At 45.5% G+C, this 23,607-nt stretch overlaps 1 protein-coding gene across 1 annotated transcript; it reads left to right on the top strand.

The window, feature by feature from the left end:
* The first annotated feature begins 126 nt into the window (after positions 1-126).
* Positions 127-16,541, top strand: SHPK (sedoheptulokinase). Its single transcript, XM_006138684.5, has 7 exons — positions 127-504; positions 5,312-5,453; positions 8,965-9,148; positions 11,249-11,401; positions 13,469-13,644; positions 14,225-14,425; positions 15,528-16,541. The coding sequence occupies exons 1-7, from the start codon at positions 346-348 to the stop codon at positions 15,941-15,943; spliced, it is 1,431 nt and encodes a 476-aa protein (XP_006138746.3). The 5' UTR covers positions 127-345; the 3' UTR covers positions 15,944-16,541.
* The last annotated feature ends 7,066 nt before the right edge of the window (positions 16,542-23,607 follow it).

The following is a 23,607-nucleotide window of genomic DNA, read 5'->3' as shown; positions in this document are numbered from 1 at the left end:
CACACACACACACACACACACACACGGGGGCGGGGGGGCAGCTGGGGGCGGTTTCCCCTTTCGGTTCGATCCAAGTCCCGTTTGACACTCTTCGGGGGGGGGGGGCTGGGCCGCGGGAGCGCGTCTTGCCACACTCAAGATGGAGGCGCCGGCTCCCCCCTCGGGGAGCGGCTGGTTCAAGGGTCAGCGCGGCCGCGAGCCCCAGGCCGAGTGTGAGGCTGGGACTCACCCTCAGGGGGCGCCGCCGCCCTGCAGCCTGCGCGGGGCAGAGCCGCCTGCCGGGGCCGGGTAACCGAGAGCCGCCCCAGGGAGCCCCCTGCTGCCTGAGCGCCCCGGTGCAGGGCCATGGCCGAGCCGGGCGACGGCCCCGCGTGCGCGCTGGGCATCGATCTGGGCACCACCTCGGTCAAGGCTGCCCTGCTCGAGGAGACGGAGCAGGGGCCCGTCGTGACCCACAGCTGCTCACGGGAGACCCAGGCCGGGGGCCCGGCGGCTGGCGCGCAGGTGAGACGAGGGGCGGCGTGGCGAGGTCGCCCAAGACGGCGGCGGCGCCTTCCCCCCCGCGCAGCTGTGTGCCACCGTGTCCTGGCCGCACCGGTGTCGCGGCCTGGCAGGGTGCCGCTTGGCCCTTTACCGACACAAGGGAAAGGAGTCGGTGGCAGTGTGTCAGGGAGGTAAAATCCCACCGGATCGGTTAACCGGTTAAACGTTATGATTAACAGGTTAACCGATTAAAAGTGGGGAGTGGACGGGGGCCGCTCCAGCTCCATGGGTTGTGGTGCCCCCCCCCACTGCTCTCCACCTCCGCCACAAGCAGGAGCTGCTGCAACCACTTGGAGCAGCCTCTGTCTGCTGTAGAGGAGGAGGGAGCTGGGCCAGATCCACCTTGGACAGGGGCTGCTTCAGCTGGCTGGTTGGAGCAGCCCTTGTCTGCTGCAGCGGTGGTGGATGGGAGTGCTCCAGCCCCTACTAGTTAACTGGAATGGGTAGGTTAGGCTTACCGATTAACCACATCCCTAGTCTGTATGTCTGAAATCTAATTTAAAATACTTCTCTTGTGCTGTATGAAAAAAACAAGCTGAGTAAGCTTCTAGACAGGTCAGGTTTTCTTTTTTAAATCAGTGGTTAAGTATCTGAAAGGTTAAGTCAGATAAAGGCAGAATAAATGCTGATTAGTGTTTCTGTCTATCTTGTAATAGACAGGATGTTGATCCCATGGTATTTGCAAGACAGTCCAATAAAAAATATTACCCCCCACACTTTTTTTCTAGACTGTAGGTCATGAATCCTTAGGAACTCTTTTTTTTTTTTGAATAATTTGTGGAGTTTCAAGACAGACATAGCACTAAACCCTTTCTGACATGACACCACAGTTAATTGTCAGAGTAGACTTGATTCTGTCACGATAGAGTGAAACTGAAAGGCCAAATCCAAATTATATACTTTCCTTGGGCTCAGTGGCGCTGAAGCATCTAAGGGTACGTCTAGACTACATGCCTCTGTCGCCAGAGACATGTAGATTAGGCTACCCGACATAGTAAAATGAAGCGGTGATTTAAGTAATCGCCGCTTCATTTAAATTTACATGGCTGCCGCGCTGAGCCGACAAACAGCTGATCAGCTGTTTGTCAGTTCAGCGCGATAGTCTGGACGCGCGGGTGTCGACATCAAAGGTATTTGTCGACCACCCAGGTAAACCTCATCCCAGGAGGCATACCTGGGTGGTCGACAAATACCTTTGATGTCAACACCCGCGCGTCCAGACTATCGCACTGAGCCGACAAACAGCTGATCAGCTGATGTCGGCTCAGCATGGCAGCCATGTAAATTTAAATGAAGCGGCGATTATTTAAATCGCCGCTTCATTTTACTATGTCTGGTAGCCTAATTTACATGCCTCTGGCGACAGAGGCATGTGGTCTAGACGTACCCTAAGATGGAGCACCCACGGGGACACTCCTCAAAGAAAAAAGATCTTTCCTGGCATCTTAATCTTGTATGTGATGTGGCTTCTCAGGGAACAAAGACTAACAACCCTAACCCATTTTGAACTTTACCTTAGAATGTGATCAGTAACTTCATATGGGCACTGTTTAAGTAGGGCATCATGAAGGGCTTCTGGTCCATTTTGTCTATTGATCCTGGATGGCTCCTTCCCCACTCTGACATGATAAATGCAGAAGTGGGGGCCAGCAAGTGTACTCCAAAGCCTTATCTATCAGGCTTTGGTATAAAACTTCCCCAAAAATCTTAAAAACCTAGATTTTGGGACTAAAACTTCTGCTGCCACCACCCAAATATTAATAACGAGATTAGGGGAAAGGTCATTTGGGAAATCTCACCCCTATTATAAAAATCAAGACGCACAGTAACCAATGCCAGGTTAATAAAAAGGAAGGAGAAAACTTTTATTATTACAACAATATTCCTGTTGCAAGTATAAGGATCAGATGGAAAGGTAACAAAATATACTCATGGAGGAATTACACCATGGGCTAGAACTTAGTTAAAACGAAAAGCCAAACAACTCTTAAGCAGTGCCAGATATCGGATCCCATACCTAACCCTTAAAACAATAAAGCCTAACAAAACTACCTAAACTTTACACTACTTACAGAAAGTGAAGAATTGTTTCTTGGAGAGAGAGAGACATGCTTGTCCCTCCCTGTAGCTGCAGAGGACTCTCAGAGAGACAAAGGAGAAAAGAAAAAAACCCAAATTCCTTTGTCCCAGTTTGAAAGTCCCACCTACATTCCTACTGGTCACTACACCTGGCTAGGTGTAGTTAACCCCTTAATCCCCAGGCTGCTGGCTAACCCTCATAATCATGACAGATCCATCCGGCGAAAAACAGGGCAGAAAGATGGAAGGTACCTCTTTCTTCTCTTAAGGCCTAAGATCATAACAAGGCCATTGACTTTGGTAGTAATAAAGGGGCTAAAGTAGTACATATAAGAAGTACAGATTGAACCTCTCTAATCCAGCATTCTCTGGTCCGGCAACATCCATGGTTCATTATGATTTTAGTTAGCTGGATGTCCACTTAGCATTTGTGTAGCCAAAGTTCCCATGGCCCCATAAAGTTTATTTACAGCCACCAGTTCTGACTTTCAGTGTTCTGTGCCCCTGACTCTCATTATCCCTACATGTCTTCGAAGAGCTGTTGTAGTGTTGGTAATGCTGCTTGAAAATATTGACCTCCTATGGTTCAGCAAATTCTCTGGGTTAGCACCAGTCAGGTCCCGAGGGTGCCAGACTAGAGAGGTAATAACAGCAATAGGTTAGTAATAATATTTGTTTATGCAATAAAAATTATATATTAATAGATTAGTGTGTGAAATTAAACTTTAGTTTCTAATGTATAATATTTAGCCACAAATTATCTAAATTAGTGTGAGTTGACACTTAGAACTATGTAGTAATTTGGTAATTTGGGGTGGCGCTACAAGACCAACCCGGCAGCACCCCAGCTGCTTTGCCCCAGGCATCCGGATCCAGCCGCTGCTGAAACTGACCAGTAGCGTCAGTTTCACCAGCAGGCTGAATCCGAACGCCTGGGGCAGAGCAGCTGGGGTGCTGCGGTGTTGGTCTCATAGCGCCGCCCCTCCGCGCTGCGGGACCAACCCGGCAGTACCCCATCTGCTCTGCCCCAGGGGTCCCCAAGTCAGCCGTTGCTGAAACAGATCAGCGGCTGATTCCAGGAAGCCCCGGGCAGAGCAGCTCTGCCCCGGGCTTCCTGGAATCAGCTGCTGATCTGTTTCAGCAGCGGCTGACTTGGGGACCCCTGGGGCAGAGCAGCTGGGGTGCTGCTGGGTTGGTCCAGTAGCGCCGAGGGGCGGCTCTGCGGGACCATCCCGGCAGCACTCCAGCTGCTCTGCCCCAAGCGTCCCCAAGAGCAGCTGGGGTGCTGCCGGGTTGGTGCCATAGCGCCGCCCCTCGGCGCTGCGGGACCAACCCGACAGCACCCCAGCTGCTCTATTGCAGGCATCCCCGATTCAGCCGCTGCTGAAACTGACCAGCAGCAGCTGAATCAGGGACGCCTGGGGCAGAGCTGGACTATCGTAAGGGGGGGGGCTATGAGGGGTCTGGGGTGGCATCCCCTCCCACCCCACTCCAGACCCCTCCTAGCCCCCCCTCTGATAGTCCGGCATATCTGATAATCCGGCACCCCCTGGGTCCTAAAGGTGCCGAATTATCAGACGTTTACTGTACTATTAAACTGCTGCTCCTATGCCCAATAGCTGTGTGTGTGTATGACAATTTTGTAGAGATAAGATAAGTTTAAAGCAAATATTTAACAAAGCTCTTGTAGATTAACACAATAACTTCAGAAACTGACAAGAGGTACTTGGGGTTGGCAAATGCCTGTTAAATAGCTTCAGTACCACTGGAATGGCTCTTTCACAGGTTCAGTCTGCTGCTAATAGGGCTGACAGGGTTTGTCACTTTTCAGTTAAGTAGATCCCTCTGGAGAAAGCGGAGCCACAGAACAGGGATAGGAGGAGGCGGGTGGACAGTAAGATCCAGGGTGTCCCAAATTTTTGAATGCCCTAAAGAGTTGCATGTTGGGCATATGGGTAAGGACGGCACTGGCTTCGGAAACAGGCACGAGGCACAGGGGGTGGTGGGTTGCTCAAGTGCTGGCAAGAGGACTGCAGAGGACTGGGGGGGAGGTGGGGGAGGGAGGGGGAGGGCAGGTTGCGCAGCCAGCGGCTGGAGAAAAGCATTGCTTTGACGGGGAAACAGCCACTTCTCTCCAGATGCTGGCTGCATGGCTGCCCCCTGCTCGTCCAAAGTCCTCTGGTCTGTGCTCACTGCCTCCTTGTGAACTGAGGTTGGGCGCAGCCCACGGGGTGAGGGGTGGGGAATCGGCCAGGGAATGGGGCTGGTTGTAGGAGCCAGCACAGAGCCCGCGGTGGGAGGTGGCGACTGGGGGATGCTCAGAAATCCTGGTCAGAATCTCCACTTACCTCCTCATCCTCAATGAACCTGCTTTACCTCAAGCACCAACATTCAAGGTTAAATAAAAAACGATTTCTACTATTTTACATGGCAAATAAACAGTATTTCAGGTATCTTATGGGTTAAACAGGCTTTTGTGGACTAGCCTGGGAACCTAACGACCATTTATAACATTTCTGCTATGGACAAATGTGTTCTGAGTTCCACATAACCAACTTACAAATGAACTTTTTGAACGCAACCCATTAGTAAGTTGGAGCCTTCCTGTATAGTACACCATTTTAGTAGATACGTGCTTGAATCCTCATAGGTTGTCTCAGCATGTTTATACCTGATTTTATGTTTGCAGGGAACGGAGCAAGATGTCCAGAGAATAATAAAAGCCTTGAATGAATGTCTTGAGGCTTTTCCCCAGGAGCGCCTTCTAAGAGTTAGTCGCATTGGAATTTCAGGGCAAATGCACGGGGTTGTGTTTTGGAAAACAAACCAAGGTAATGTTCATTTTTTTACATGTTTGCTATATATACTGTAGTGTAGAAGCTAAATGGCAGAAGCCATGAAAGATGGATCTGTTGATGTTGGAGATAATTTTTGGTTCTGGAATAATCAGTGGAAAATGGCCATCAAATGAGGGTTACAGGAGTCAGAGTAAGAAGTCCTCCAGCTCAACATTATTTCAGAATAATGGCTTGCAGGGTAGACACATTCTTTGTTATTTCAGAATGTCAGTTATTCTGAAATAATGCTGTCCTGTAGATGTACCCTAAGGCTACGTCTAGACTGGCATGATTTTCCGCAAACGCTTTTAACGGAAAGGTTTTTCCGTTAAAAGCATTTGCGGAAAAGAGTGTCTAGATTGGCATGGACGCTTTTCCGCAAAAGCACTTTTTCCGGAAGAGTGTCCGTGTCAATCTAGATGTGGTTTTGCGCAAGAAAGCCCCGATCGCCATTTTCGCCATCGGGGCTTTTTTGCGCAAAACAGTTTTTAGCTGTCTACACTGGCCCTCTTGCGCAAAAACATTTCCAGAAAAGGGCTTTTGCCTGAACAGGAACGTCAAAGCATTTGCGCAAGAAGCACTGATTTCGGATAGTAGAACGTCAGGGCTTTTGCGCAAAATCAAGTGGCCAGTGTAGACAGCTGGCAAGTTTTTGCGCAAAAGCACCTGCTTTTGCGGAAAAACTTGCCAGTCTAGACGCAGGCTTACTGTCTGTGGCCCAGTGAGTTGTCTGAATACATTCCAGTAATTCCTCTTCTTTAGAGAGCTTACCGAGTCTGTCTTGCCATGTTAGACTGACATTTTATGGAAATGTTACATAGCATTACCCATATTGAAGTGCACTGGAATATTGTTTTTAAAGATTCCCATTAGAAAGCAGAATACAAGGACTGAATTTAAGTGAAATGTAATATTTTAACCAGTCAGATTTAAAAACAAAAGCAACAGTTCATTAAATGAAATGGTTTTCTGATAAGCCGTAGATGACACATGCACAATATTCTTATTGATGATGACTCCATGGCTACGTCTACACTGGCATGATTTTCCGGAAATGCTTTTAACGGAAAATTTTTCGTTAAAAGCATTTTCGGAAAAGCGCGTCTAGATTGGCAGGATGCTTTTCCGCAAAAGCACTTTTTGCGGAAAAGCATCCATGGCCAATCTAGACGTGCTTTTCCGCAAAAAAGTCCCAATCGCCATTTTCGCGATCGGGGCTTTTTTGCGGAAAACACTACTGTGCTGTTTACACTGGCCCTTTTGTGCAAAAGTCTTTCGGAAAAAGACTTTTGCCCAAACAGGAGCAGCATAGTATTTCCAGAAAATCACTGACGATCTTACATGAGATCGTCAGTGCTTTTCCGGAAATTCAAGTGGCCAGTGTAGACAGTTGGCAAGTTTTTCCAGAAAAGCGGCTGATTTTCTGGAAAAACTTGCCAGTCTAGACACAGCCCATGAGTATAAGGAAATGGAAATGCAATGCTGCATGGGTAAGCAGTTGTAGGCTCATCAACCAAATCAGCCGCTGTGACTTATTCACATATGCTCTGATTCTGCAAATACTCAAGTAAATGTGTAACTGCATGGCTTTGTGTACAGGACTGGGGTCTTAGATTGTAAACTCTGTAGGGGCAGGGATTATAATGTGGATTTTTCTCTGATACACAGGTATAAATCCATTGAGATTAGTGGTTCTGTGTGTTTAGTCTTCCCAACTCAGAATACATACCTATATACAATAATGCAAATATTAAATAATAATAATAGCTATTGTTGAATTCCCTAGTTGAAGGAAAGATTTGCTGTAGACCATAAAATTGACTTCCCGAAAGTACTGGTCATTGTTTGCCAGATATTGGCAAGATCTCAATTGCCTTAAGTGATCCTGAACTATTCATTACTGGCTGCAATTTTATTTTAAATACTAACTCCATCATCAAGGAATATATTGAAGGGCTGATGGATTTATGGGTCTGGTACTTGCTTTCTAGCTGTCCCATGAGGTCTGCGTAACAAAACCGCAGGAGTCCATCATCCACACAAATTCTCATGTGAAGGTGCTTAATATTTCATTTCAGAAAGCCACATCATTTTTTTGTTTTAAATTTCTGTATGCAACAAAATGAAGGAGAACCTTTGTTTGTTCTCACTTTGATTAGATTAAGTGAAACTGCACCCTCTGTATTACAGATCAAATATTTTTAATGGCATCCTTTAGGGTTAGCTTTGTGGTTAATACTAGTTCTTAGAATCCATTTTAAAACTAGGTGCAGTGGAAATACAGTTGAAATTGACTTAAAGGAACAGCACACAAAGGAGAGGAAATGAGATAGAAATGGACTTTGTAAGCTTCACACAATACTTTACATTTTACACGGTTAGTTTACGGTTGCTTTGTGTGAGTGGAGTTCAGGTGCTGTACTGAATTTTCAATCCAGGCTAGTGGAGACAGTGGTAATTGTCGAATGATGCCTTCTGCCTGGCATTAGTTCCCCCTCTGCAAGTGTGGCTTAACTTCTGAGAGTGAGGGCCTCACTCCCACTGTGTCTCTTTTATGCTACGTAAAATGGCTGGAGCTGCATAAAGGGTCTTAAAAGGCCTACATTTGGCCAGGGGCTGACTTCCCCCGCACAGGAACTGTGGAAGACAGCCATAAGGCTGCATTCCTTGGATTCCTTTAGAAGGCCCTGTGTAGGGAACATACTGAGGTGGGATTGGGGCATAGGAATGGAGCATGAGGATTTAGCGCTGTGGAGATTCTGGGCAGCTTTGGGAGACTGCCATAATTTAGACTGGCCCCTCCAGGTGGCCTAGGATTGAGAGGGTGCAAAGGAGGCTTAGGGACACAGCACAGAATCCTACCTTTGTATTTAATAGGAACAAGGTAGGGGTCCTTGGCAATAAAGCTAAAAAGAAGATTGAATCCACATAAATCCTAGTGAGAACATGCCATCTTTTCAGTGAGGCTGTGTTACCGAGCAAGGATGCCATGTACCCTTTACTACTTGGCGGTTATATATTCCTGTAGATGGTTGCATCTGGATCTATCAAGCAATCAGATAACTGGTACTTTGGATTAAAAACCAGGCAGCCATAGTATAATGGATAGTGTTTGCATGCAGTTTTAACAATGGAGTGCTGTTCTAAGAGCCTACAGCCCCATTTCTCACTGGGTGTTGCATGTTTCTGGTGGATCATGCTGTCTAAAATATGACATTCTGTCTTATGTCAGTCACTACCTGTGCCGGTTTGTGTGGATATTATGGGTAGCAGAAGGACAGAGCTGAAGTCTTTGGGCAGCATGGTTTTTTTCCTTCATCTCAGGGTAATGGGCTTTATAGTAGATTAGTCAGGGCTTGAAAATATGCTTGGTTACTTTGACTCTAGTCCTGGTGTATATTTTTGAAGCATTAAATGTGTTTGTAGAATGATCGGAGTCACAGGAGTTGAGAGGTGCCAGACGAACTGCAGTTATGCTGTGCTTCTCAAATACTGCCCGTTTCAGGTTGCAAATGGGCAGAGAGTGGAACCGGTCACACCTTTCAGCCTGGAGAAGTCAGTCATCTGATTACGTGGCAAGATGGCCGCTGCAGCAGCAGTTTCCTCTCTTCTCTTCCTCAACCACAGTCACACCTCAGCTTGGCTACCGGATTTGGGTGTGCCACAATCTACTGGTATTTAAAGAACAGGTAGAAGCACTGTAACTTCAGCTGTATGCATTAGATTTTCTGTGTCCAGCTGTTTCATTACCATTCTTTTGTCTGGAATTAAAGCCACAGTGAGCGCTCTTTTAGAAGGTGAATACTATGTCAGGGTCAGCAGCTGTACTTCTTCCTATCTCTCAGAATGAACCAGCAGGAGGAGACTTGTGAGATGAAGCAGAAGTTCCTTTTAATCCTAATATTCTTTAAACGACTAAAGATCATTTCAAATCAATGCAAGAATTAAGCATGAACCATATACATCTAATTGAGGTTTGGGATATTCTCTCCTCCTTTTAGTAAAAAACTTCACAGAACACTTAAGAAAAGAACCATCTCTGTTTCTACATCATCAGTTAATACAATTTGAACCTTATAGTTGTATCTTAAGTATAGATCCTATAAAGATTTATGAAAATCTAAAATATGTTGGGAGATTTGCTTTGGGCCAGTTCCTTAAGGTGCTATGAGAATTGGACCCTACATTAGCTGCTCTTCCTTTCCCTCTTACGCAGTAAGCAGTCCTACCAAGCCTCTGATGCGGTTTATACATAATCTGCTGGTTGTCCCATGTTTTGCATGAGACATAGTTTTTCACTTACAACTTGCCTTCAGCCATAGCAGGATGTGGAATCCACACATTTTTGCACAGATTCTGAAACCACTTCAACGTCAGTAAGTTATTACACTTCCCAAAGTTTTACCATCTTCCACATCAAGTAGGATTCAGTTTTGCTAAGAAGAAAAGGCTCTTTTGATCTTGCTTTCCTCCTAAAGTCTGTTTAGAAGATGGTATCTGAAACATGGTTGATCTCTCCACACTCATTTTATACTGTTATTTTCATCCTTGGTGCTTTTGCTTTAATGTATATAGTGAGCACCCTAATTCAACTGGATGGAATTAAGATTTTTTTCAGATGCTTCAAAGCTGAGATGAGGACTTCTCTGTGCAAATATGCTACTGTTTCCCTTTTTATAACAGTTTTTGCAGCTGTGTACTTTGCCAAAGAGAACTGGTGTATTAAAACTGGTTTCCCCCATCTCCTGGTAGGAGTGAGTATTGCGCATAGTAGCACATTGTAAAACCAGTTCCATGGAAAAACTAGGACTTGATCACGGAGGTAGTCTTCATTGTTGGTTCTGTGCTGTTTTGATTTGGTACTCTGTGTGATTCTATTACTCCAAAGAATATTAAATACAATCTTGTCTTTCATAAGGGATGCATTTACTGATGGGGCAGAGTCAATATTGTATTTTACTAACAGAGCCTTATGAGTTACTCCTCATTGTCTTTACTTCATAGTGCTCTGTGTCATTTGACTTTCATAGCAAAAATAAGAGTAGGAATTATACCTACTCTATTTCCTTTTATACACAGCTAGGAATTCAGCAATACAGTACTCATCTGCAACAGTGTAATTAAGTTTCATTGCAAAGTAACAATTCACTGAAGAACATTAGTCTCACACTTCAAATTTTTCTGTTTTTCTTCAATAAACAGCTTTTTTGTTTTCCCCCAGACACTCTCTGTTAAATCATTTTTACAGTAAAGCTAAAGTAGCTTAGTCAGAATGTTTGGAAAAGATCTAATTGGATTATTGGCCTCCAAACCAGGTACTAATGGAGGAACTGTGGTGTTGGAGGTAGACACTAGAGATGGTTGAAATTTTTTGCTTGAAAGGTTTTATTAATCAACAAAGAATGCTCTTTTTCTATCAAAACATATGTTTGCAGGGAAGTCTCGCTCTAATTTTTGAGTTGCCAAATGTGATTTTCCTCCCCCTTAATTCAGATTTTGATGTTTCTGTACAAAGTCTTGAAATATTTTTTGCAAAAACAAGTTTTTTTGTAGAATATTTTTGTGGACAGAAAAAATGTTTCTTAACCAGCTCTAATGGAAACTTTTTCCTAGGATTTATCTCTCATGCAATTAACATGTTTCCAGAAGGTTGGTTTTTTTGTTTTTTTTTGTTTTTTATTTAGTCATGTGTTTCAGGTTTTGTCCTGAATATCAACTATGACTAGAGACTGTTGGCAACTGACTGTTTAACAAAGCAGCTGTTTTATTTTTGTTTTGTTGTTAAATAGCCCAGATTTTCTGAAGCATTATGATGCAGCGGGTACCATCCATGATTACTTGGTTGCCATGTTGTGTGACCTGAAAAGGCCATTGATGTCCATCCAGAATGCTGCCAGCTGGGGATATTTTAATTGCAGAAGTAAAAGGTGGAATACTGAGATGTAAGTGACAGTTATCCAATGGATTTGGTGTGTTATCTGTCTCACATGGTGTGGATACTTCTGTATACTGTAAGTATGACTGTAGCCCAGACAGGAAGTGATTGAAAGCTACTTTCTCAGATGGTTGTTTTGTGTAGTAAGATGACGGCCTGGAACATAAGCCCACGTATCATTGGCCTGGTGTGAAGGTATATTATTATACACTAATATAAAGCAAAGTATAGCTGTGAGCAAGAAAAAGGCCCCTGTTTATAGAAGTTGGCAAGAACAGAGCTGATATTACAGAAATAGTCATACCTAAGAGGTACTAGGCACAGGTTGTAAATGTATTTCAGAGGGGTCGTACCAGAACACTTTGTGAAGAAACCTCTTGATAGCAAGACCCTCCCCAGATACAGGAACATACTGACCCAGGTTCAGGACAGGGTCTAAACTGACAGCATGATAGAAAGTGATCAAACTCCTATGTACAAGGTGATATGTGGATCTAGGTATGTCAAAGGGTTGCAATCTGATATGTCAGGAATGGTGTGTAACTTGTTTGTGTCTGTATACAAAAATGTACCCCAAGGGAGTTGTCTTTGTCCAACTGAGGAAGATCCCATGAGTCGAGTCCGTTGTCATCAGCCACATTCTTAGCCTACCTGTAGTCATCTGGGGCTATTACTGAGTGTACAATAAGCCTAGCGCCTTCGATCCTTATCTGTTTTTGTGGTCTTTGGGGGCTCTCTTAGAGTCTATTATATTAGCTGTGTAAGCAGAGCTAATACAATATGCAGAAGGAGCATCCACATGCAGCCGAACAGTTATCACTGGACAAACCAAGAGACCTGTCAGGACACCACACCGGTGACCACAGTTTGACCTGTGCGCAATGAGTCTGTGCGTCTCACTCCAGTTTGTGCTGGGCAAGGACACCATATTAAACCTCACTGCTGTTGGCATTCTCGGGCATTGTCGTTTTTAGAAACCTTAAGAGAAGGTGTTAGTGGCTGGCTCAGGCAAGAGGCCGTGGATATTGAATTATTTGCTTCTTTCCTGCAGATGGTCTCCTTAGGGCATGGATGAGGTACAGCGGTGGGACAGAGTGGGTCAGCTTGCACGGGTGCTGTCCATGTTATATTCTATAAAGAGAATTTCTTTGGTATCTTCAGCTGAGCTCTTTAACAAGCATTTAAATTCACTTACAGTGTCATTTAAAGGTGACCAGGCATCTGATATGAAATGAATTTTATTCTCTCTCTTTTTTTTTTAAATGACTTGCTCTTTCAAGGGGTGGAGTCCAGGGCTTGTACATTTCAGGGATCAATTTGGGCCATGACTCCAGGGTGAAAAGATCTTCCAACAGTGAAGGTAAAATACTTCCTAGCCCATTGAAAGGGTAACAGAAGCTTGGATTTGTCCCACTGTGCTTTTTCTGACGTGAAGTAGTGGTTGTAGTGAAGTGGTCTATAAACACATCGAGGTTTGTTTGCTTCAGGTGCTTTTAGCTAATATTTTCTGATTTGTTTTTGACCTGCTAACCCTCTGCATGGAAGTTCCCTGAGAGTCAATGATCTTTGGCATTGAAAACTGGTTATATGACTGTTGTTTTGATTGTCCCTTCCCATACTGCTTGGCGGTGTAACATCGGTGGTTTGAACATGTGGTGGTGCACATGATTCTGCTGGATCAAATCAAGTATAAATGTAGGTGGATTTATTTACCCTTCTGTACAAAGCTGTGTGTATTTGTAGCCAACACAGTCAATGGAACTGGAAGTCTGAACTTGTCTTAGACCAGTGGTTCCCAACGCAGTGTCCATTGGCGCCATGGCGCCCGCCTAGTGACCAGGCTGGCCCGAGCCATTCTTGCGCCCCGGGCGCCCAGCGCATGTGCGGCCCCCAGGCGACTGGCAGCCCCATAGTCCTAGACAGAGCTAATTGAGTGAGCAAAAGATTCTGGAAATCCAGCAACCACAAGCACGTAGTCAGGTTAGCTTGTGACATCAGAAATTGTTCACATAAGCCAGTTTGCCTGCTCTCGTATTGACTAATCCACCTGTTTTGTTTTGTTTTTGGGTTGCAGTTTGAGTGAGTCTGGCTTTCCTGTTGATTTGCTTCCTGAAGTGAGTGAACCTGGTGGCATTGCAGGGAAGATGCCCCATGACTGGCATGGAATACCAAAGGGAACGGAAGTGGGAATTGCTCTGGGAGATTTCCAGTGCTCTGTTTATTCTTGTATGACTGAGAGATCTGATGCAGGTATTATTTTACAGTTGGGACACAACTCCAGTAGAACTTGGAGTTATAAGCGCCACAGGAGGTTGTTTGTAACTCTGAACAACATGTTATGGTTGGTCTTTCAAAAGTTTACAAGTGAACATTGACTTAATACAGATTTGCAACTTTACTATGCAGAACATTGCTGCTTTTAACCATCTTCATTTAAAAGAAACAAGCACAGAAACAGTTTCCTTACCTGATCAAATCTTTTTTAAAAACTTTCCCTTTGTTTTTTTATTAGTTTGTGTTTAACATAGTAGCATATTTGCCTTTTGGGGGGGGTCTAAGCTGCTGCCTGATTGTGTACTTCTAGTTCCAAATCAGGCATGTGGTTCCTCAGGTGTTCATAACTTCAAGCTTCCACTGTAAGACTTTTCCATAGGTTTTAGTTCCATTTTCTAGTAAGTGAGAGGACTAATTAAGTTTTCTGTTAGTTCCATAGCTGTTGTTCCTAGCTGAGAATTTATATTGTGCTCAACCCCATGGTATGTGGATAACTTATTTTCCTTTTTCAGGGTGGCTTGCTAAAAGACTACATCTTATCTTTCTTGTGTCGTAGTTCTCAATATCAGCACCTCTGCTCAGCTGACAGTCCCCATGCCCTTGGGATTTCAGCCTCCAGACACACCCGATTCCTTGTCAGCTGTTGCCTATTTTCCCTATTTTGATGGTAACTATTTGGCAGTGGCAGCATCGCTCAATGGAGGAAACGTGTTGGCAACATTTGTGGATATGTTGGCACGCTGGATGGCAGAGCTGGGTAAAGTATTTTGGGGAGAGACGGAGTTTAAAATGGGAGCTAATCAGCAAGATTGGAGGGACTGAGCCAAAGCAGCAAGTCTTGTACAGCAGTGGTTTTCAGTCTGTGGTTCACAGACCTCGGGAGGGGTTGCAAATGGTGTCTAAATTTCCCAAAGGGACTGCACCTCCATTGAAAAAATGTTAGGGGTCTGCATATGCTGTTGAAAACCACTGCTGTGTACAGAGTGTGTGATCCCACTGCAGTGCTAGAATTTCCTGCAACTATTAGGGGACAGACACACTGGGAACAACACTAACTGGAGCCTGCATTTTGACTGTCTGGGTTTTGTTTTTGTTTCTTTTCTCTTCCCAAGCACTTAAGTGAGTGAGACTATCTCTGCGGGTTCCATTTCAGAATCAAAGGAAAAATGATAGGTCGATCAATCAGAATTCAGTCACTAATTTCTCTGTTCATAGAGTTTAGAAAGTGTGACTTGATTATATTAATTGCCTTGAGTTGCAATTCTCACAGAACTTGAAATGCTTAATGGACTCAAAGAGCCAGATTTAGTGCAGTATCGTACAAGACTATCATGTCATTTCCCCAAAGTGCTTTAAAGTGTGTTGTCACAACTGCTTTGATATCCTTTGCTTGGGATGTCTCAGAGCAACAGTGAATTTTAAAATCCTTCCAACCAGCGATTGAGTGACCTTTGCACTGTCAGCACAGGAGGCGGAGGCTGTGCTGATTGCCGCTATTAAGAAAAGGTCACTAGCTGGTTAGTTTCCAAACATACAATATTGCCCTTACTGCTGCTTTTTCATTTAAATTAAGCCAGTAGCTAATGTTTCAGATAAACCTGTTCCGTTACCAGAACTGCAGTGTCTGTAATCTGAAGACTTCTTGGATCAAAACTATATTGGACGTGGAGGTTCGAATTCCTGCAGGAGTGATCTCCCTCGGGACAGGAGAAGCCAAATACAAAGTGGTCTGTTGAGCCAGCGCACAGCACTGGAACAGCACCCAGCATCATTAACATACTTTCAGTCTCCAGGTTTTGTCTGACAGGCGAAAGGGACCCCAAGCGGATAAAATCAGTAACACTATTTTCTTTTGGCAGGGTATGACGTTCTAGAATCCAATGTCTATGCTCAAATGATCAATGCAGCTTTGGCCCAAAAGGAGACCAGGCTCTCAATCTGCCCAACTGTATTTGGAGAAAGACACATGCCTGAGCAGATGGCCTCAGTGACTCATATCTCTGCTTCTGAGCTCTCTCTGGGTCACATAACCAGAGCTATGTGCCACGGGATCATTCAAAATCTGCATTCCATGTTGCCATTTCAACACCTGAAAGAGGCAGGAGTGAAGCGAATTCTAGGCAGTGGAAGTGCCCTTTCCAGGAATGAGGTGCTGAAGCAAGAAGTGGAGAAAATGTTTCCATTTCCGGTGATCTATGGGAAGGATGTGGATGCAGCTGTGGGTGCTGCGATGGTGATGTTGCACAGAAGAAGTCCATCGTTCAGAGTTGTCTGACATTGTGTTTTTCTGGACATATCGAAACTTTCTCTTTCCTCCTCATTCCTGACGTTGCTTTTAATCCACCATCCCACTCAGTGTGAAGAAGAACAGCTCGCATTAATGTCCCTCTCTGATTCCACAAGTTCTTAGGGCTCTACATGCCCTTATGTTGTCATTCCTAACTCTGCAATGAGATCCAATTACTGTATGAGATTTGACTGTGCGAGGGGAAAAGATCCAGTAATTTTGAGTTAAAGATACCTCATCAGAGGCTCATTTTCCTATTAGAAAAGAAGCTTAGGATAGCTAATAATAGCTATGGTCTGTGGTAATAGCATGTGTAGCCTTTGTTAGAGATGTTTTGTGGTTAAACTATCTTTTACCCTACATATGGGCACCACAATGAAGCTGAGAAGTGCTACTGTAATACAAATAAAAGAATAATTTTCCATATCTTATAGACTGAAGAGTTTCTCTTTGAGGGGTTGAACATCTTTTTTGGGTCTTAAGCATATAGGAGGGAAGGTTATTTTTGCATAGGTCACTGAAGTATATTGCTGCTGATCCAAGTTTGATTCGTGACTAGCTTGTATAATGATTTTTTATATACATCAATGCTCATGCTTCAGAGCACAGATTGGTTACCAGCTGGTAGTCAGGAAGATACATCTCTCATTGGCTACGTCTAGACTGGCATGATTTTCCGCAAATACTTTTAACGGAAAAGTTTTTCCGTTAAAAGCATTTGTGGAAAAGAGCGTCTAGATTGTCACGGACGATTTGCGCAAAAGCACTTTTTGCGGAAAAGCGTCCATGCCAATCTAGACGTGGTTTTATGCAAGAAAGCCCCGATTGCCATTTTCGCCATTGGGGCTTTTTTGCGCAAAACAGTTCTCAGTTGTCTACACTGGCCCTCTTGCGCAAAAGCATTTGCGCAAGAGGGCTTTTTCCCAAACGGGAGAGTCATTGTATTTGCGGAAGAACACTGACAATCTTACATGAGATCAAGTATCAGAGGGGTAGCCGTGTTAGTCTGAATCTGCAAAAGCGACGAGGAGTCCTGTGGCACCTTATAGACTAACTGAAGTGTAGGAGCATAAGCTTTCGTGGGCAAAGACCCACTTCGTCAGATGCATGCATCTGACGAAGTGGGTCTTTGCCCACGAAAGCTTATGCTCCTACACTTCAGTTGGTCTATAAGGTGCCACAGGACTCCTCGTCGCTTTTACATGAGATCGTCAGTGTTCTTGCGCAAATTCAAAGCGGCCAGTGTAGACAGCTAGCAAGTTTTTCTGCAAAAGCAGCTGCTTTTGCGGAAAAACTTGCCAGTCTAGATGCAGCCATTATGTTTTAATGCACAGTTATTTACATTTATGTGTGAGGAGTTGAGTAGCCAGTTTGGGCAGAATATTTGATATTTCATTCAGAGCTTTTCTTTCCTTTGAGAAAAGTTATAGTAACCCTCCTGACCGATCCAGTCCCCTCTCCTCTTACTACAATGTGACTGAAGTACAATCAATTGCTGCTAGCGAGAGGTCAAACGTGCTCAAGTTTGTCAGCCCAAGAACATCCTTTCTAGTTTCCTTGATACGTTCTAATTTAAAGAGTTTATAATTCTGTCTTTTATATATTGGAAGAAACTGAGACTTGACATAGCAACTTGCAGGCTGGATTAAAATCTATCTTCAGTTTTAAACGTTGCTCATATGAACTTGCCAAAAGTATTGCCAATGTGTCAAGATCCTAATGCAGCTTGCTGATTATTCTACCTTCTCCTTTAAGGTGAAAGGGTTGGTACTGTTTTTCATCATCCAGATGTTGGACATGGAGAGAGGGAAGGAAATAAAATGATTCCATATTATTTGGTTACAACTGTATTAACCAGAAGCATCTGTTTTATCTGAAATATGGACCTGCATTTCCATCTTGTTCATTAGCAGCATTGGGACTGACTCATATCATATTAATGAGAAATCTGCTTCCTATCCCAAAGCTCTAAATCCACGGACAGTAATTACAGTGATGGATTAATTCCCAGCCTCCTCATGACCAATCTATTCCATGTGGTGGGTAAAGAGCCATTGGCATCATCGGGAAACATAGAGGAAGTGCAGAATAGTTGAAGATTATGGTAAAACACTCGATTCCGCAGCACTCTGTTTTCTCTTTGCTAGTTATGATGTATTTTTCCGTCAGCAGATCTTCTTTCCTTTTTCGAATGATACTTCCAGGGGCAAATAACATTTCCCCTTCAATAAGTAGGGCTTTGCAGGTGCGGCTCTACTAATCTTGAATCCAGCTGAGCCAGTTCCAGGGAGCTGATAAAATATGGAATATGGATCATTACTAGGCTTCATCAAAACAAGAATTTCCATAATAGACTCAGAGACTTTAGAGTCAGAAGGGACCATCATGATCATCTAATCTGACCTCCTGCATATTGCAGGACATAGAACCTCACCCACCCGCTCCTATAGACCCCTACCCTCTGGCTGAGTTACTGAAGTCATCAGATCAGGGTTTAAAGACTCCACGTTGCAGAGTCCACCATTTACACTAGTTTAAACCTGCAAGTGACCTGTGTCTCATCCTGCAAAGGCAAAAATCTCCCAGTGTCTCTGCCAGTCTGACCTAAGGATAGAATCATAGAATCATAGGACTGGAAGGGACCTCGAGAGGTCATCGAGTCCAGCCCCCCGCCCTCAAGGCAGGATCAAGCTCCGTCTACACCATCCCTGACAGATGTCTATCTAACCTGTTCTTAAATATCTCCAGAGAGGGAGATTCCACCACCTCCCTTGGCAATTTATTCCAATATTTGAACACCCTGACAGTTAGGAATTTTTTCCTAATGTCCAATCTAAACCTCCCCTGCTGCACTTTAAGCCCATTACTCCTTGTCCTGTCCTCAGAAACCAAGAGGAACAAATTTTCTCCTTCCTCCTTGTGACACCCTTTTAGATATTTGAAAACCGCTATCATGTCCCCCCTTAATCTTCTTTTTTCCAAACTAAACAAGCCCAGTTCATGAAGCCTGGCTTCATAGGTCATGTTCTCTAGACCTTTAATCATTCTTGTCGCTCTTCTCTGTACCCTTTCCAATTTCTCCACATCTTTCTTGAAATGTGGCGCCCAGAACTGGACACAGTACTCCAGCTGAGGCCTAACTAGTGCAGAGTAGAGCGGCAGAATGACTTCACGAGTTTTGCTTACAACACACCTGTTGATACAACCTAGAATCATATTTGCTTTTTTTGCAACAGCATCACACTGTTGACTCATATTCAACTTGTGGTCCACTATGACCCCTAGATCCCTTTCCGCCATGCTCCTTCCTAGACAGTCGCTTCCCATCTTGTATGTATGTATGGATAATTTCTTTTTACCCCAAACATGGTGATTAGGTAGACCCTGAGCATGTGGGCAAGACCCATCGGTCAGACACTTGGGAAAGAATTCTCTGTAGTAACTCAGTCTTCTCCATCTAGTGTCCCATCACCAGCTGTGTTTGTTAAAGCCCCACACAACTCTCTATTGTTACTTTTCTGTCTTCTTTTGCCACCTGATGAGGCAGGATGTTTGTTGGGGCTGTCCTAAGCATTTATGAGGCCCTATACAGTACTATTAAACTGGTGCCTCCATGTCCAACAGCAGCCGAGGGGGGAAAACGATTTTTAGATATGTGATCTTCCAATCTTCAGTAACACACTAATGAAATATTTGTAAAGCAAATTTTAAAGCAAGGTCCTGTTGACTAACACAGTACATTCAGAAACTGACAGCATAGACCTGGGGTTGGCAAATGCCTGTTAAATGGTTTCATTACCATTTGAATGGCTCTTTCACAGGTTCTGTGCGCTGCTAATACGTCTGGCAGGCTTTTTGACTTTTAAGTTAACTAGAGCCTCTCCAGAGGAAGCAGAGCCATGGGACAGGAAGAGACAGGTAGGTTGGCATTAAGACTCTGTGGTCCCCCAAAGTTTTGGGTGCCCTACGCAACTGCATATTCTGCATATAGGTAAGGACGGCCCTGATGTTTGCAGAGCGAAATTAATTCCCATGTGCAGAGTGTACAGAACACCGAGGCAACATTTAAACCTTCACGGTGCCTCAGATGTACGTGGATCCCCTTGGATAAATTTCACCCACATGCCACTGCAAGTATACTGATAACTCTCTGATACACCCAAACCAGGTCCCTGTCCACTCTCATCCAGACCAGACCAGTATTTAGGACAACAGATGAGGCATGGGAAAGCGCAGAGACCTCAGGAGGTGACACATGAGCAGGGCAGTAGCATCTTGATGAGAAGGAGAGAGGAGGCCATTGATGCCCAGGAAATGGGAGGGGGGTTCCAAAAGTGTGCATCTGTGGAGCAGGAAGGGTTAGAGAAGTTCTGGAGCCAGGAATGGGACATGGGGACACAAGAAGGCCTTGGCAAAAAGAAATGGAGAAAAGCCTAGAAAGAGAGAGGGGAGAAGGAGAGACTTGGCCACAGAGCCTCAGGGGGGTCATTTTTTTGGAAGTAAAAGCCAGCAATAGGGCTAATTGAATTAGCCCTGAAAATCTAGCTATTGCAGCTGAAGCACTTAACTCTCCTTCCTCATAGTTCTGAAAAGCTGGATGTGATTATCTTAGTGAATAGCCCAGCATAATGTAGTTTACTGAATATTTAGTTCCCTGTGCATTGTAATGCTGTCGTGTTGTGGAGACGGATTGCTGTGAGTCATGACAGCAATATGCAGAGCAAGGATGAGAGGAAGTATGGCCCTGTGGTGAGAACACTAGCCTGGGACCTGGGACCCTGTTTCGTTGTAGGTTTCTTGGATAAATCAGTGGATCTCTCTATTGGCCTGTGGTATGACAGTCATGGGATCCATATCCATTGCTTAGCTTGAAAGCATGTTGTACTCGTTCTTAAGATTCTTGTTCTCTGGTTATTACTTGCGTTGTAGGTAAATCCTGGTAGGCTTGGAGCTTGCTGCTATTCTGCATTGTTCAGACACGGTAGGCCTGATTATGTACTTTCCCATGCTTTCTCCACCAATTGATTCAGCAATTGTGAGCTCATCATACATTGGTGGCCAACAGCCATTCTGTTTCCAGGACTGTTCCTTTGGGTTATCTATGGAAATGTGGATTCTTGCATAGCAATCTGCTTGACAGAGACTGGGCTGCAAGATCAATTATGGACTTTATTTCCTTCGAGACGTGAATCTTTCCTATCGTGAATACTAGTGTCAATATTCAGGGATGGGTTTTTTGTTAATTGTTTATTTTTTTTCAACAGAGGATCGATTTTGAAGAAATTTTGCTGGGAATTTGCCTCTAGCGACTCGCTAAGCGAGACATAATTCGGACAAACTGCAGGTCACAGATTCCTGCAGGCAAGCTTTGGTTCTGCAGTCTTCCTCGTATGTTATCCTTTTTTAAAAGTGTGGGTGTTGTCCCATCACTCCCTGTCCTCTTCAGCTGTAGCAAACTGCCACTGGCTTATTTTCATCCTGTCTCTCGTTTCATTCACTCTCCTCTGGCTGCTTTGTGGATATCCTGGAAACAGAAAGTCTCAGAGTGTCTGAAATCTGGAGATGTGTCTGCGAATGAATGTGGACACTGGGGTGCTTAATGCATCTCTTTTACGCTTGTTTAACTCCATTGACTTCAAAATAAATTGCTCCAGACGTACTGTTAGGCAAGCCAGAGCAGAATCAAACCCCTCTGCCTGAATATAAACTCAAACTGTAACGGTCAGTGGTAGAACAGATGCTAAGTGCTCATCTTTCAGGAATGCACATATTCTTACAGGTTAAACCTCTCTAATCCAGTCCTCTTGGGACCTGACCAGTGCTCAACCAGTGAATTTGCCGAATCACGGAAGGTCAATATTGTCTAGCAGCATTACCAGCCCTTCCACTGCTTACTGGGCTCTTAGACAATATCTAGGGATAAATTAGAGCTAAGTAACAGCCGAGAACACCGAGAGCCAGGACTGGTGGCTGGAAACAAACTTTATGGGACTGAGGGAAAATTGGCCACGTCTGTGATAAGTGGACATGTGGCTCACTAAAATCTGCTGGACCACGAATGTTGCTGGAGCAGAGAGTGCCGGACTAGAGAGGTTCAATGTGTGCAACCAACTCTCAGAATACCTAGTTTTGTTATCAAGTCCAGCTCTGGGGATCAGTGGAGAAATTAATCAGAGTATTAGTGAGTCAGATGCTCAGTGTAGATCCTTCTAGTAACACCAGCTGAAGAGCTTGCCTGTTGTTGAATTATATGTTGTACCAGGTTGCTTTACCCCGGGTCTCTCCCTAACCTGGCACCTCCGGACTCCAGGCCCAGCAGCCAAATCACTGTCCCCCAGGCCCTGAGGCCTAGTCACTGTCCTGCAGGCCCAGAGGCCGAATCACAGTTCCGCAGCAAGGGCTTGGGTAGGGGAGCCCAGGCCCTCCCTCTCCTCCGGGCCCCAGCCGAGGGGCCTATCAGTGGTGGGCGGTTCCCACCACTGGCTCAGCAGGGAGCTCTCCCCAAAACATGCCGAGTCCGCTGGGTCACTTCCCGTGGCCTGCCCTGGGCTGCTTCCTTTCCCTCCCGAGGTCATTCCCAACTGAGCTGCGCTGCAGGCTTTTCTACCCGGGCTGCACTGAGAGCATGCCCGGCAGGGTCACGGGTAGGGTTGCCAGGTGTCCGGTTTTCAGGCCCAGTGTCTGGTATTTTCTGGATTTCTGGCTGGGCACTGGACGGAAGCCTGGTGGGGGCAGGGGAGTTGCTGAGAGGCATGGGGCAATTGGAGCTGGGAGCCCTGGGTGCGTCTGATGCCTTGGGGAGGAGGAGAAGCCCTGTCCCTGCTCCTGAGCGCGTGGTTAGGGTTACCAGGTAGACCCCCCCCAAAAAAACCCCGGACACACTTGATCGTGGGCAGGAAGCAGAGCTGGGGGGAGTTGAGGGCCGCGAGGCTGGCTGGGAGGAAGGGAGGGTGAGAAGCAGAGCTGGTGGGAGGGGTGCAGCGGCACTGGCCAGGGGAGATCAGGAAGAGGAACGGGCCAGTGGGAAGCAGAGCTGGTGGGTGGTGCAGCGGGGCTGGCCGGGGAAGATCAGGAGGGGAAGTGGGGAAGAACCGGCCGGCTGGGAAGGGAGGGGGTGTGAGCAAATCGGCCAGCGCGGAGTAGGACTGACCCAGGCACTTACAGATCCCAGGGTACTCCCTGTCCCGCGCAGGCTCCTGGCGATGCACTAGCGAGGGAGGAGGCTTCCTCTCCTCCTCCTCCTTACACTCAACCAACTGGGTGCTCCTCTCTACCCACGCCAGGCTTCCGTCCGGTGCGCAGCTGGAAAAATCAGAAAATACTGGACATTGCACATGTCCGGTATAGTCTGATTTTTTTTTACCAACAGAGAGCGCAAATCCTGGACTGTCCGGTACAACACTGGACACCTGGCAACCCTACGTGTGGTGGAGCTGCAGCCGGACTCACTTGCGCTTCTCCGGATCGTGTGCAGGCCTGACAGCGCCCCGGGATCTGCACGTGCCCGGGTCAGTCCCGCCCCCTCCGCCCCTTCCCCTTTCCGACCAGCTCCGCTGCCCCCAACCCCTTCCCGGTCACGCCTGTTTCTTGCCGGCTGGTTCTCCTCCTCCCGATCTCCCTCGGCCAGCCGTGCTGCCCCAACCCCCCGCCCG

This window comes from Pelodiscus sinensis, chromosome 21, assembly GCF_052426305.1.
Source record: "Pelodiscus sinensis isolate ZL-2025 chromosome 21, ASM5242630v1, whole genome shotgun sequence".
Lineage (NCBI taxonomy): Eukaryota > Metazoa > Chordata > Testudines > Trionychidae > Pelodiscus > Pelodiscus sinensis.
The sequence above is the reverse complement of the archived record's forward strand: the minus strand, read 5'-3'. Positions and strand labels throughout refer to the sequence as shown.